This window comes from Lepidochelys kempii, chromosome 2 (assembly GCF_965140285.1).
Source record: "Lepidochelys kempii isolate rLepKem1 chromosome 2, rLepKem1.hap1, whole genome shotgun sequence".
Taxonomy (NCBI): domain Eukaryota; kingdom Metazoa; phylum Chordata; order Testudines; family Cheloniidae; genus Lepidochelys; species Lepidochelys kempii.
This window is the reverse complement of record NC_136381.1, coordinates 119,727,308-119,742,497: the sequence shown is the minus strand read 5'-3', so window position 1 is coordinate 119,742,497 and position 15,190 is coordinate 119,727,308. Positions and strand designations below refer to the sequence as shown.

Genomic DNA, 15,190 nt, shown 5'->3' with positions numbered 1-15,190 from the left:
TAACACATTATGTGAAAATGAATGTGACTTCATAGTACTGATCATCAGCTAACTGAATACAGCCATCACTTTAATGTACTATAGTTGTAATATTTCTTAAACTTAGGATAGGAAATTAAAAAACAAACAAAAGAAACCCCACACACTTTGGCAAATGTTCAATTCAACTACCATCTTGATTTTTAGGCATGACTACGGTATCTATGTAAACAGGAAAGTTTACTAAGGGTCTGATTTTAGTGTCATTCCCTGTATTAATCTCAAAATGATTTCAGCGAAATTTCCACTGACAGAGCAGCTACAGAACTGGGTACTTAACGCTGTGCCATTGAAGTCAATAGGAGCTTTGTGTTGACTTCAGTGGGCAAGAGAAAAAGCCAAAGCTACTAATCTTTTAAAAGCAAATAGAATTTATAGAAAGCCTAAACCCTAAACATTATTTTTCAATGCTCCAAGAGCAAGACAACCTGCAAAGTACCAACACATTGTTTTCCACATATCTTAATTACAACCTGACAAGTAATCATACCTAAATAGAACTAATGAAGTGCTGTAACAAGATTTTCTAAACCTTCGTTCATCAGTAAGTACTTAGTTGCAAGTGAATACCGGATTAAAACCATGAATTAGAATGTAATTAAGAATAATTTTGCTGAAAAACAAAAGGAACTTGCAATCTTCCTTCTACTTAAAGAACTGTGGACAAATTGTAACACTGGTTTTCCACATGAGAGGAGGTTGTAGACTGAATACTGTGACTGCACCTGGATTCTGCATCGAGTAGTTCCCCTACCTTGACTAGAAAATCATGACAAGACAGATGCAAGCTTCTGTTTATTTTAGAGGACAACACCCCAGAGGAAACACATGCAGCACAGACATAAAAGTGTGATTACATCTTCCTTAGTGAGTGCATCTGTATATCACTCCAGTTAACAGCAGTCTTGAAATTCAATGTGTTTTTAGACCATACAGTAGGTACACCTTAATAAGTCAAACACACACTCAACGAAAAGTGAGCAGGTTTAGTTTTGCTGATCCACAGTACTGAGCCCAAAGACAATCTTCAAATTCCAGTTCACCTTTAACTGCCTTTCCCCTAGGGATGCCAGCCCTCCAGGATTGTCCTGGAGTCTCCAGGACTTAAAGATTAATTTTTAATTAAAAGATTATGTGATGAAGCCTCCAGGAATACATCCAACCAAAATTGGCAACCCTACTTTCCCCAGGTAGGAATTTTTTTTTTTTTTTTTATAAATACACCCAACCTATTCACTGGCTTGCCAGGTCAAATGGAAATTTTACAGGAGTGGCTAGAATCAATTCATAGAATCTCAGGGTTGGAAGGGACCTCAGGAGGTCATCTAGTCCAAACCCCTGCTCAAAGCAGGACCAATCCCCAATTTTTGCCCTAGATCCCTAAATGGCCCCCTCAAGAATTGAACTCACAACCGTGGGCTTAGCAGGCCAATGCTCAAACCACTGAGCTATCCCTCCCCCTAAATCCATTGTTGTTGTTTTTTTACTGGAGGGGAAATGGCACTAGAAGCAGAAGCCCTCTGATTGGTGGAGGCATTAGGAAACAAACAAAAAAAAGCCATATAGGCTCAGAAGGAGAGCAGTAGCGGCAGCAGCACCAGCAGTCATCTTCTATATTGTGAATGCGTTCACAATAAGTAAAATAAAATGGGGGAAGGAATGGATTAATTTGCAGAGGGGGCAAATATCTGCCCACGTAAATTGAATGAGTGGTTTTTTGGGGTGTAGCAGCACAGGTGTATTCCCTCCAGGCTACTAGGCTATGGCATTTTTTTTTGTCAAGCCTGGATAATTACATTTTAGGTAGAAAAGGATTTGAAGCCTCTTGCACAAATAATTTGCCGTGCAGTGTTAGCAAGGGGCATGTTATGGTAAAGGGATATTTTTAAATGGGTTTTAACATCCTAGAAATCAACACAGAATATTTAGTAATCTCTGCTACTGGGCGAAGAACATGCACTCTCACCAATAGAAGTTGGTCCAATAAAAGATACTACCTCCCCCACCTTGTCTCTCTGATAAAACAGAATGTCAATCGATAAAACACCGTAACTGAATCCTCCTTTGACAGCTGGGATTGCCTGTTGTAACAATACCAGTGATGAAAACTGTGACTGACTCACAAAACTGTGACTGCCAAATGTTTCCAAGAGAAAATACGGAAAATTGTGTCAAACAATTGTAATAAGGATCAAATTAAATGAAGGTTGACAGGCCATTATTTCATGTTCAGGTTAACGAGATGGATTCCCCCTCTCGTTAACGAGATGGATTCCCCCTTACCTCAAGCATAGGCCTAGCACCGTCATGGATTGACAGAATGTGTGTAACATTATTCTTGCTCAGTTGCTCCGCATCTCGAGCATCTGTAGTGGGGGTAAAAAAAGATTATTTTTTTAAGTTTCTCTTAAAAAGCTTTGTTCCTAGTTCGCTCACACATGTTGAAAATCATGATCATCTGTGAAGTTCTTCTAAAAACACCACAATCAAAAAGACAAGAACTCCAAACCAAACGATATACTATATAAAGAACAAGGTTAAGAAAACATCCCTAAATTATTAAGTCAACAGTTTCACATATTTTGCATCTGAAAATTGAGTGTGTCTGTGTCACGCACACACACCACGTGCGCAGATAACAGACATATGATAAATTTTAGAGCCATGTGATAAATGCAAGTTATCATACACCTTTGACAGTCTCACCTATTCTCTGCCCACTAATACTAATCCATCTGCACTTGGATTTATGCTTACATTTCAAACCCTGTAGCACTAAGCAGCTTCAAAACTGCCATCGTTGTTTAAGATCAATTTACCACACAAGTGTTCCTACTACCTTCCAAATAGAGAGTCCCACCTTCATGTCCCCTTCCACCACCCCAACACACAAGTTACACTGGCCAAAGCAGGCAATATTCAGTCATTAAAGGTTTATGGCCTGATATCTCACAATTCTGCAGAGCTAGAAACATGAGATTTCTTACACTGCACAGGAGAAATTCCCAGCTTCCCAAGAAAAAACACCCCAATTGCTTCTAACCCTGGAAGACCCTAAGTAATCACATTTTAAGTCAAGAAAAATAGAGATTTTTTAGAGGGGGCTTACATTTATCATTTTCTCTTCCATCCAAGATTTGTACAGTTGTATCCCTTTGTTGGTAAAATCAAAAGTCCAAGAAACAGTGTATGTGTATATATACACACACAAAAATTGAGGAATATGCAATACATACACTATATACATAGTGTATGTGAAAATGTGGTATTACGATTTTATAGATATTTGTTTGAGATGACCTGCAAAACTCACTAGGAAAGTTGGTGGGGAAAAGTTTAGGATTTTTGTTTTGTTTTTAATCTCCCCCGCCCAAATATTCAACATTTCATCAAAACTCACAAGATTTCTATTAGCTCTATAGGAAGCAGAGCAACACGGGGAAAGGGAAATTTATAACAATTTAATCAACTTTTGAATTTTGAAATTTCTCATTACTTCAGCCAGCTCCACTCATGGCTAAAGTAGCCACCCCAACAAAGCCTTTACATCATAGTACCCCGTCATGTATTCACTATGCATTATGCACAAAAACACACACAGGGTTACCCTCACAAACAAAAGTATAATAGAGTCCTTGCCGGAGATGTTTAAAACAAGATTAAAAGTTTAATAGTCATCAGTGAGGAGTGAATCTGTGGAAAAAAGCAAAGGCCCCTGCCACTTCAGCTTCTGGAGTACCGTCAGCGTATAGCAATACTGGGTTCTTATTCTCTGTAGACTAGCTACTAGAGAGGGACATAGTAACTGTAACATACCATACCTGCTCTACTCCTTTTAAGTTCGGCCAGTGCTTATAAAAAGATTTGATAAGTTTCAACATGGGAGAGGTACCAAACCACATCTTTAACTAAGTTACATCAAAAATAAGAAAACATTGTACTAAATAAAATCAGATTTATTTAGTACATTTTAATACATTTTATTAAGTAACTTTGAGGAAGAAATTTTCCCAAGGTGACTTTTAATCTTGAGCCCTTCATTATAGGTACATGAGTATTCAGAATTACCATTAGGTGCTCAGAACTGGAATGCAGGTTAAGGCCTGAAAATTTGATGCTAGACATTTTAAAGAAGTTTAGTTGGATTATGTCTACATGAACGGAGTTAAAAACAGCAGCTCTGGAGACTGAAATCTTCTGTAGCCACAGTGCAACTTCCCTACACTGGCCCATCAACAAGACCAGGAGGGAAGACCCATGGGGGTCAAAGTTCAGTTTGTCTCTAATCTTTATCTCTTGACTGAGAAAGGCTGCCATACGTGTCAATTATAACAGTGTTCTTTGTTATGTGGACACCTGTCTTAAAACCAGCCTACACAATTAGTTTGTGTTAGCCTGGTTAAATAGATTTGAAACCTTTGTGGTCTGTGCTTTTTTAAATCGGCTCTTCCTTGGTACAAAAATAACAATAATATCACCTGTATGTTCTTTATGTACGTGCAAAAGATCAATCAGCATCTCTTAATTCGAGTCATTACTCTCTACTATGAGGTTTCAATACCCTTTTTAAATCAGAAAGCAGAAGGTGGCATTTAATCATATTGTCCAACAGACAAAATGCTGAGGATCTGAACACAATAGGAGAGAGTTAACAAGTCCATACCCGATTATGAAAAATACTCTATCTTAAAGGTCTTAGCAGCTCTTAAAATCAGAGAAAAATCAAAACGGTCTAGTTTCACCTACTCTGCAGGTCCAATATGTGTGACGAGAGCATAGGTGTTTATTCATTTGGACTCCTGTGTCACCATTTCAGACAGAATTCAGCACCAAATAATTCAAATTCTTTAAGGTCTCTTCATAACAAGAATGAGCACTTCCAAGGATAACTATGAGACTTGCTGACACTGTAACCTGCTAGAGCTTCAGAGGAACAGAGTTGTTAATAATATTAAGTGCATCCTTGATTATTGAGGTCTCAGAAATCACCTGTAAAGTGATGGGTTTGGAAAACTACAGAAGCCAGCCCAGTTGGGCTTTTAAGTCTGTACTGTGCACCCTCCAATATAGTTGCATACTTCAGGGCCAGCTAGCTGGAACCTAAATTTTAGTTTTAGGGAGGTAGCATTTCCCAGTGGATACGACACTGGATGGGACACAAGGGATGTGGTTTGGCCACTGACCTAAATGTAGCCTTGAGCAAGTCACTTCATCTCTATGTGCCTTCGTTTCCCCCTTGCAGCCTTTAGCTCTCTTGTCAATTTAATAAGCTTTTCAAGACAGGGTCATCTCTTATTATGCGTTTGTACAGTGCCTAGCACAGTTGGGCTCTGATCACAATTAGTGCTAGTGTAAGACAAATAAATTATAATTTAAGAGAATGCTAATGGCTCAGGAGAAACTGTGCTCCAGGTTCCCAAAGCCCTGTCAAGGCAAGCAGCTTTGCAGCTCAGCCAGCTTTACAATACAAATGATTCCCTTTAAAAGTTGACTGGCTAGCAGTGTCATTAAGAACACACAGTACTACCCTTGCAACATTTTAGTCCTTCAGTTAACTGGAGTTCAATAAAATCAATGCTGTGTAGTAAGACAGTGGTTTTGGGATATTCATAGAAGAGGACAGGAGACTACACATTGATCCTGAAACTGTGTACCGAGATCAATGAGGTGGGTGAGGTAATATCTTTTCCCTTACCCACCTTGTCTCTCAAATACCCTGGGACCAACACAGCTAGAACAACACTACAAACAATGCCAAGATAAACTGCAGTTCACAGTATACATAATTCAAACAGAAAATATACAGAGGAGGAAAAAAAACATAGTCCCTGGCTGGTATGTTATCCAAGTCTCTAGACCCATGGAATATATAAATTTGAAGAAGGGAAATTCCCTTGCTTCTCCCCAATGCAAATCACTGATATAACAGACAAGATTGAGAAGCTGTCCTCAGTAGCTATACAGATTAGATACCCTGTTCCTCACAATACTTCTGCATAACAGAGATGTTCAATTTCATATCTAAAATGGTTATGTTAAGGGACCAAAAAGCAAGAACATTCAGTGCTAGAACTATAATTCTGATTCATTATTTAGCATATCCCTATAGTACTGCACCATACAAAGCAGGCTGATGTTTCAAGGTCACAGTGTTAGATTTCTTTTAGCTCTGCTTTCTAGAGAGTGTATCTATCTGTTTAGGTCCTGCACAAGATTCTTTCCTACAGCAGGCTGTCTAATGCTTCATCCAATATAATTTAAAACCTCTCAACTCATGAGGGCATCAAACAGTTTCCTTGGGAGAGTCCTTCCTCACATATCTTGATATATTTCCCCCTTTCTCCTCTTCCCCCCACATTCAGCCTAGGTTTCTTTTGCTTCATTTTCTTCCGCGCTCCTAGCTCTAGCTCCTCATACTAGTATGGACAGGGTCACAGCCACATAGCCAAGGAGGAAGATTAATTTTGTAGTTAAGGCACTGGAACAGGATTGGTAGAATCTGGATTGAGTCTCCACTGTACCACACACTTCCTGTGCCTTATTTCCCCATGTGTAAAATGGAGATAGTACTTCCCCTACCCCACAGGCTCCTCTGAGAATATATTAATTAATGATTGGGAGGATCTTCAGTACTGACATGATGGGGCCAAGTAAGTACACAGGCAGACCCAACTCATCATTAATAATCCCTTCAAGAGATGGGTGGTGAAACCAATTATTTCCCTTTCATTCGAATGACATAAGAAGAATTTCCAAAGATTTTGTCACCTCCCCTTTCTTCAAAATTCCTAGAGTTTTCCCCATCCCTTCTTATCCAGTAAAAACCAAAACCATTCTGGTGGAGAAAGCCAATTACACTGATGCAGGTCCATGTCTGTGGCATCAGACTGTGAGGCATCCCGCAGCTAAAATAATCAGATCAATGAGATTAGCTCAAACTAGATTTGTATTTCTTGGAGTTTGGGGGCAGAAGGGGGCAGAAGTGGTGGGTTATCATCTTTCTCTCACCATACAATGTCCTCTAGTTCAGGGGTGCTCAAACTGGGGGCTGGGAGGTTATTACATGGGTGGTCATGAGCAGTCAGCTTCCACCTCAAGCCCCGCTTTGCCTCCAGCATTTATAATGGTGTTATTTATATATAAACTTATAAACTATATATAAAGTTTTTAATTTATAAGGGGGGGGTCACACTCAGAGACTTGCTATGTGAAAGGGGTCACCGGTATAAAAGTTTGAGAACCACTGCTCTAGTTTGTATGCAGTCTCTCCCTCCTCCAAAACACAACCCTGCAGCCTTGCCTTCACTAGGGAATAAAAGTTGTGCTCTTATGTGTTAAACTAACACATAACTAATGAGGTAAAACCCTAGTGAAGACAAGCCAGCTATAGTTTTATCACATGTTAGCAGCTTGAGGCAAACTCTCAGCTTCCTGCTAACATTTACCTCAACCTGTGAATACATTTGAAAACTACCTTGCCTTCACTAGGCTTTTAACACATGGTAAGAACACATCTTTTCTCCTAGTGGATACACCCTGACGATATTTTTGAGAAGAACTAGCTGGAGGCCGAGGCCAAAACTTTAAAATTTTGGTACCTTAGTTAGGCACACCTACATAATAGGTTTCCCAGGTGTTCCGTTTTCAACTGGAACATCTGGTCGAAAAGGAAAACTGGCAGTGTCCGGTCAACACAGCTGACCGGCCACTAAAAGTCCTGTTATCTGCAGGTTTCAGAGTAACAGCCATGTTAGTCTGTATTCGCAAAAAGAAAAGGAGTACTTGTGGCACCTTAGAGACCAACCAATTTATTTGAGCATAAATTATCTGCAGTAACCAGCCTCCACCACTGGGGGTGGGAAGAGCAGCAGCTGCTGCTGGAGCAGCCTTGCTTAGCAGCTGCTACTCTTCCTACCACTCCACAGCCTGACTCCCAGACCAAACTCCAAAGTATATACTGGTGCCGTCGGGGGGTGGGGCGGGGAGACCTGTCTGCCCCTCCCCCCACCCCGCTGTGCCCTGATTTCCCCACCCCCTCGGTCTGGGGACTGACTTCTGCGTCAGCTCCTCCCAGCCCAGCTCTACAGGCAGCAGGGGAGGAGGCCAGGGGATGGGGGGTGAGCGAGCAAGCAATGGGGGGAGGGAGGGTGGACAGGTGGGACAGGGGGCAGAGCCTCGGGGGAAGGGGCAGGGCAGGGGTGTTTGGTTTTCAGGTATTAGAAAGTTGGCATCCCTATTACATAAACTGCCTAGTTTTCAGAGATACTGAGCACCCACAGCTCCCACTGAGGATTGTTTCCCACCTCCCCTCGCTCCCCATGGTTCCCAAGGACACGCTTAGTTCCATCCATAATATGCAGTTTGTCTGTGACATCACTGAGTGCCTAGGCAAAACTTCCACCCTTCCTGTTCCCGAAACTTTAATTCCTGTAAATAAACTTGTTCAAAATTTTAAGTAGTTGCATTGTAAGTGGGGGGGGAGGGGGGATCCTGCAGGACTCGTGGCCATAATAGCAGGTATAATGTACTTTGCTGCAGGCAGGGGGCAAAGAGGGGGAAAAACCAGACTGCAGTAATTTGTGGGAAAACACTAAATCTCCATTTGTCAAATAGAATTTCGGCAATTTTTTAAATAAAGGTTTTAATATGTAAATTTAAGCAAGGGATAGAAAGAGTTGATGTCTATTACAGCAGGAGTTAATGTATTTTTTTACATGGTTTAAGCAAGATTTATTTTATTCTTTTAGTGGTAAAAATTGTGTCTGAATTCCATTTTTATTTAAAAAAAAAGTCTGTTAATGTATTTTATAAAGTAGCATGGAGGAATCGGTCTCTCTCGTGGGCTTTGTGGGATCTAAGGTTTTTGTGGGTCAGACCAGGATAAAAATGCAAGAAACAACATGGGAGCAGGTGGGAGTGGGAATTGCAGGGCAGAACAAGAGCGGGATTAAAACAATAGTCCCACAGAGGGCTCTACCCTGTACCTTCTTCCCCTCCTAGGGCAATCCACATTTGAAGCTTTCGCTGTACTAGCCTGTAAATCTAGATTATCTGTGAATTCCAGGAGAGCAAACCTGAAAGATACTAACCCCCTCTTCTTGCTTGAAGGCTGAACCCCAAATGGGCCCCCACAAAGGGAACTTTTCCTGAAAGAACCTCGAACAAGCTTATTCAGAGGAATTCAATGGCACTGTGAACACAGCAGAATCATTTGCTGTGCACTGCGTCTTATGTTGAGGAACAGGAAGAGTGGAAACTTCAGCTAAGCTGTCCACTTCATCCATAGTGCCACTGGACTCTTTGGGGGAAATTAAGCCTCACATTGTGGCTTTCCCCTCAGAATCAAAAATCCCCCAAATATTCCATTGGAAAAACTCAAATCTTCCAGACACGTTTGCAAGCAGAAAGGACATGTATTACTTTGTATTCAAGCTTGAAGAACTGCATGGCCTTTAACTCTTATTACAGTTTATTGAGCCTTGGTTTTTGGAATCAATTGTACTTGAAAGACCCAGCTGGCACTCATGTAGATGAAAAATATTTCCCTACTGCTGCATGGGAAAAGAGGCAAAACCCTTATACTGTCCCACCAGGGTATTAGAAAAAACAGGAAATTTCTTCAGATGGGAATATAGAAAAAGCTGTCAGCTGCTACACAGCAGACACCAGCTTTCTAGTGGGAATAAAGGCATATGGGGGCTTTCAGACCTACAGCTGTTGACTGACAGCTTTGCACTTCATCAAGGGAGATTACACTAACTTGTGAGTGGACTGCAGGACTTTGATTTCCATTTGACAGACCGGAATTCTTTCAAATCGGGGGGGGGGGGGGAAAGGGGGGGGGAGGATTTATTTTGAAGAGGGCTTCTTCCAACCTTCAACCCCTCCATCCCCACATCTCTTATCAAGCTACCAGTCCCATGGAGTTTTGTTCAGGAGCAAGGCTTTGCTCCTGAACAAAAGGAAACCCAGAAGACAATCAATCTGTAAGATTAATTGTCTCCTGGGTTTTAAAGGTGAACTCTTCCTCAATATTTTGTAAGAAAGGCAGCAGTTCTGCTTGAACTGCTCAGTTCTCTGGATGCACATTCTCCTAAACTTTGTACCTTAGGAATGTAATTCAGTTTTAAGTTTTAGCTGAGGTCCCAATTCAAGAAAGCTCTTAAGTTCCTAAATCCATCTCTCTTCAGAAAAGTATTGTGAGCACATGCTTAAAGTCCTATGGACTTCAATGGTTTCCTGAATCAGTACTCTACAAAGCTTTCCACTCCCAAGGATCCCAAGACACTATCAAGGCACTCTCACTCTGCCTGAAGCAGTCTTTTCGAAAGATTAGAGCAGTAGCCTGCAAGTCAGGAGTCCGGAGTTCTATCCTCATCCATACCACTGACTTACTCTGCAACCATTTCATAAACCATGCTTCAGTTTATCCATAAGTTAAACGTGTCTGAATCTATTTACCTTACATAGACAATTTGAGGCTTAACTTCAGAACAGCAATTCAGGAGCCCTGAAAGACAGGTTCTACATAGCTACAAAAGTAGGATTGCTAGTCTGGTAAAAAAATTCCATGGTCAGAACATCCAGTCCCTTCCAAACAATGGAACTTCCAGAAGCACAGCACCCTCTAACATCATGCTGGGGTATTACATCAATTTTGATGAGAATGCAGGGAACCACCTGCTTGAATCACTCATACCACTTCCCATAGCATCTCAGTTTCCTTAGAGGTTTCCCATGCAATTACTAACCTAGAACAGCACTAGTCAGCTTGTGAAGATCTGTGATTTTCAATCACCTAAGGGGACGTCTGTATCACCACACATTTTTAATACTCAAAAAAAAATCACTTGCAAAACCCAAGCTTTCTTTGCATGAGACACCATAGAAGGACCCGATTGTCAGAAAGCACTGAGCACCAACTCTCTGACTATGGGTGTCTCAAGTCCAACACCCAAATCACTACTCACTATTCAAAGTCTTGTCCTGTCTTTCGTACATTGCATGTGATGTAAATCAGAACATTTGCAAAAGAACTCAGTAATCAAATTCCTCTAGGCAAGCTTATATTTGCCTTGTTTCAGCAGCACTATATTACTTCGCAATGTTAGCACTCTGTCACTGTTGCTATTAGCATTATTAGACTGTTAAGAAATTTTTTTAGAAATTCAAAGATTAACTTTATTAAAGTGTTGTATCTGTGCACAAAGTAGATGAGGTAATATCTTTTATTGGACCAACTTCTGTTAGTGAAAGAGAGAAACTTTTGAACATACATAGAGCTTTTCTATAGGTCTGACAAAGGTACAGTGTCTGAAGAACTCTGTGTGGCTTGAAAACTTGTCTCTTTCACCAACAAAAGTTGGTCCAATAAAAGATATTCCTTTCCCACCTTGTCTCTCTAATTAACAAAGTGCTTTAACAGCATCTGATGCTTTAATGCATCCGATGAAGTGAGCTGTAACTCAAGATAGCTTATGCTCAAATAAATTGGTTAGTCTCTAAGGTGCCACAAGTACTCCTTTTCTTTTTGCGAATACAGACTAACACGGCTGCTACTCTGAAACTTAACAGCTATTGTCACTTTTCTGCTCCAGAGATGTAACTAACTCGGAGATCAATTTACCTACTGACATGACCTCACAATGGTGGAGAGTATTGATTAAATACTATGTGAGCAAAGGCCATTTAAAAAAAAAAACCCCACCTTTATTTTTATTAAACAAACAGCGACAGTCACTCAAGCAGACATTCATATTGACACCAGCCCTTCCCCCGATAAGAAATAGCTGATGCACTTCAGCTTCATTTATTTTTAACTGGATCCCAATACTACACACTCATCCCACCTTCATTAACACCATGTTTTTATCATGCTAAAAGTTATTTGACAAACCATTTATAGACCATTTTCAAGGCACATAGCTGAATGGTTACAGCAAGACAAGCCAGAAGGGTTCTAGGATCTAATCTGGGCTGAGGTGCTGACTCACTCTGCAACTTTGGCCTACTCCCCTTCATCTTGCCTTGCCTCAGTCACTCAGTGGGTGAAAACAGTACCACACTGAGAAACAGATGCTGGGTCTGAGTTTCACTCTCTTGGGAGTATTATCAAAAGTTTTGCCACCACGGCTGGCATGACGACAGGGCCAGTTTCAGAGTCAAACACCATGCACTATGGGCCCCTCCCCCTCTCACTGCACTTTGAAAAACTGAAGCAATCTGACATCAAATGCGAGATATCATTCACCCCTCTCCAGTCCTCTCCCACTTTGTCTCATCCAGCAGTGAGGCCAAGATTAGCTCCGTCACAAGCAGAAGGTACTGCCTCAACTCAGAAGATACACCGTCTCTGGATTTTCTCCCTCTCTCCCTCCTTATTTTCTCCTCCCAGCCCCCCCACGCGCCCTTTCTGATTTCTGTAGGTTCTTTAAAAGAAAAGGAGTACTTGTGGCACCTTAGAGACTAACCAATTTATTTGAGCATGAGCTTTCGTGAGTTACAGCTCACTTCATCAGATGCATACGAAAGCTTATGCTCAAATAAATTGGTTAGTCTCTAAGGTGCCACAAGTTCTCCTTTTCTTTTTGCGAATACAGACTAAACACAGCTGTTACTCTGAAACCTGTATGTTCTTTGTTTCCAGACCCTGTATCCCATCACAAACTTGTCATTGCCTCCACTCTCGTTTCCTTCCCCTCCATCCATCACCTACACAGCTGACACAACCAACTTCCCTCCACCCCACACAGCCCAGCACCATCCTCATGTTTGCCACCTTGCATGGGAGTGCCCCTCAAACTTGTCCTGCATCTCTGGGCACATTCCAAAGATGCTCCACACAGAAAGGGGAGCTAAATAACTATCAGGATGGACCCTGCAATTCCGTCCCCCCGGCAACAAGGGACAGCAGGATCAGATACAGACAAGACAAACAGTGCCAGTATCCTGTTGCAGGTTTATGCTACCAAATACTTCACAGAGGGAGGGGTGGAGAGGAATGTTGGTGCAGCACCACCTAAATATGAAATGAAAGGAGCAGACCTTGTCCAGTCACGTGAGCAGACCAAATATATGGAGGCATGTGCAGTCTCCACTCAGCACACTGCTGTTGCTCACAACTAAGCGTAGCTCTAGGTAGATGTTACCAGTTATTTATTGGCGGTATTACAATAGCACCTAGAGACCCCAAGCTGGGATCAGAGTAGCAGCCGTGTTAGTTTGTATTTGTAAAAAGAAAAGGAGGACTTGTGGCACCTTAGAGACTAACAAATTTATTTGAGCATAAGCTTTCGTGAGCTACAGCTCACTTCATCAGATGCATGCAGTGGAAAATACACTGGGGAGATTTTATATACACTGAGAACATGAAACAGCCCCTCTGTGCTAGGTGCTGTACACATATGTAATGAGCAGATGGTCCCTGTCCCAAATACTTAAACAATAAGTAATTTCAGTGGGAACTGCTGGGTGCCAGGAACTTTTCTCAGCCTTAGCCTTCTTAAAAAGATAAGGCTCTATAAGTACTAGGTTAAAAATCAAATGGAAAGAAAAACCACACACAGAGAGGGAGAGGGAGAACAGGTCTGAGTCTACAATATGAACACTATATACTGCTGCTCAAACATCAAACTCTGTATTTCTCAGTTTTACAAGCATTTATAATAGGGCTCCTGAACACTTCTGATCTATAACCACAATAATGAGAGCAATGAATTGGAGGCAAATTAAGCCACTAATAATGAGGAGGGCTTGCAAAAAATGGTCTGGCTCACAGGCCAGTCTGAAAAGTGCACTACCAATTTACAACAGAGGCCAACATTTGGGAATTCTAGGTGAAGCATGCTCCCAGGAGAGTGTGTGCATTTTTAACCAGTTGTGCAGTGCATGTACAGGTGACAGAGAAAACATTCTCTTCTTAGTGCTAGCAGGTAGATTCAGAAATTAAGCAAAATGGGGATAAAGAACTTGCACAGATTTTAGCAAATATTGTAGGGCTGTGTATGACCCAACACTTTCAGACTTTTAAGTAATCCTAAATTGTAACCATAAAACTAATCTTACCTTTAAAGTTGCCAAGGAACAAGCCAGGCAGAATCTGTGAGAAAGAAATATAGTATCAAATATAGAGGTCTTGTGGTAGCACAGTTTGACAATGTTTGATTTGCATACAGGATGGAACAGATTTCTGTCGTAGACTATTGTCTAATGGAATCTAAAGGTGCTGGCAGCATTATATATTTCTCCTTGTAACTTTCCCATTCTATAATGCTTCAGGCATGCTGCACTTTGAAATGTTTCCAACATGTCTAAAGGTTGATAGTAATATTTGACAGTTACACACCATTTTCCACCCAAGGATCTCAAAAATAGGCCCTGTAAAACCCTTGCTGTAATGTATTATCCTTATTGAATCAATGGGGAATCAAATACAAAAAAGGTTAAGTGACTTGTCTAAGGACACAGAATAAGTCAGTGAAGGGACTGGAAAATAAAATCCAACAGATCTTGTAGTGCTTGAAGCGGAGGAAGGCAAGTCAGATCACTGTCACCCTACATTTCAGTAAGGTACTCTTAAATATAAGAAATCACTGCAAACAGCACTTATGAACAGAGTGATAATCAATTAAAGTCACTCAGTTGCGCTTCCGCGCCCCTCTCCCCCAAACTATGTGCTCCTCAGCAGGGCTCCCATATGCTCTTGCTATTCTCAGTTACATTACTTTCTTTAACTTGGGAGTTTCAAGGTCTTCTTCAGGGTCAGCTCTGTGCAGTCCGAGTACATATGGTTAACAGTGTGATGTTACCCATTCCCACCCTTTCATAAACCTCCTCTGCACTGAAGCCAACACACAAAAGAGAATGTATGGAAAAAAAAGAAAAGAAAAGGGCACACACCACAACACAAAAGTAAAACCTTTGTTCTCTCCCACTACATGACAGACACCTGGACATCTATGACCAACATCTAATTCCCCTGAAGAAGCAAAAACAAGATAGCTAAAATATGATCCATTTTCCTTTACACGCCTGTAAAGCATACCACCATCAATGACATGTCAGCACCAACTTCCTACTGCCTTAGCAACGCTCTAATGTCATCACAACTGCATCAACAATCTCCCTAGCACTGCTATTTAAAGGAAAAACT

General features: G+C 41.2%; 1 protein-coding gene across 4 annotated transcripts in view; it reads right to left on the bottom strand.

The window, feature by feature from the left end:
* Positions 1-15,190, bottom strand: part of DUSP22 (dual specificity phosphatase 22) — a 57,698-nt gene that overhangs the window by 35,566 nt on the left and 6,942 nt on the right. For 3 of the 4 annotated variants that reach the window (XM_073332181.2, XM_073332183.2, XM_073332184.2), the window contains exon 2: positions 2,323-2,405. In XM_073332181.2, coding sequence (XP_073188282.2) covers positions 2,323-2,331 — 9 coding nt within the window. In that variant the 5' untranslated portion in view covers positions 2,332-2,405. Of the gene's footprint in view, positions 1-2,322; positions 2,406-14,103; positions 14,138-15,190 lie in introns of all 4 variants that reach the window. The other variant, XM_073332180.2, reaches the window with a different exon arrangement.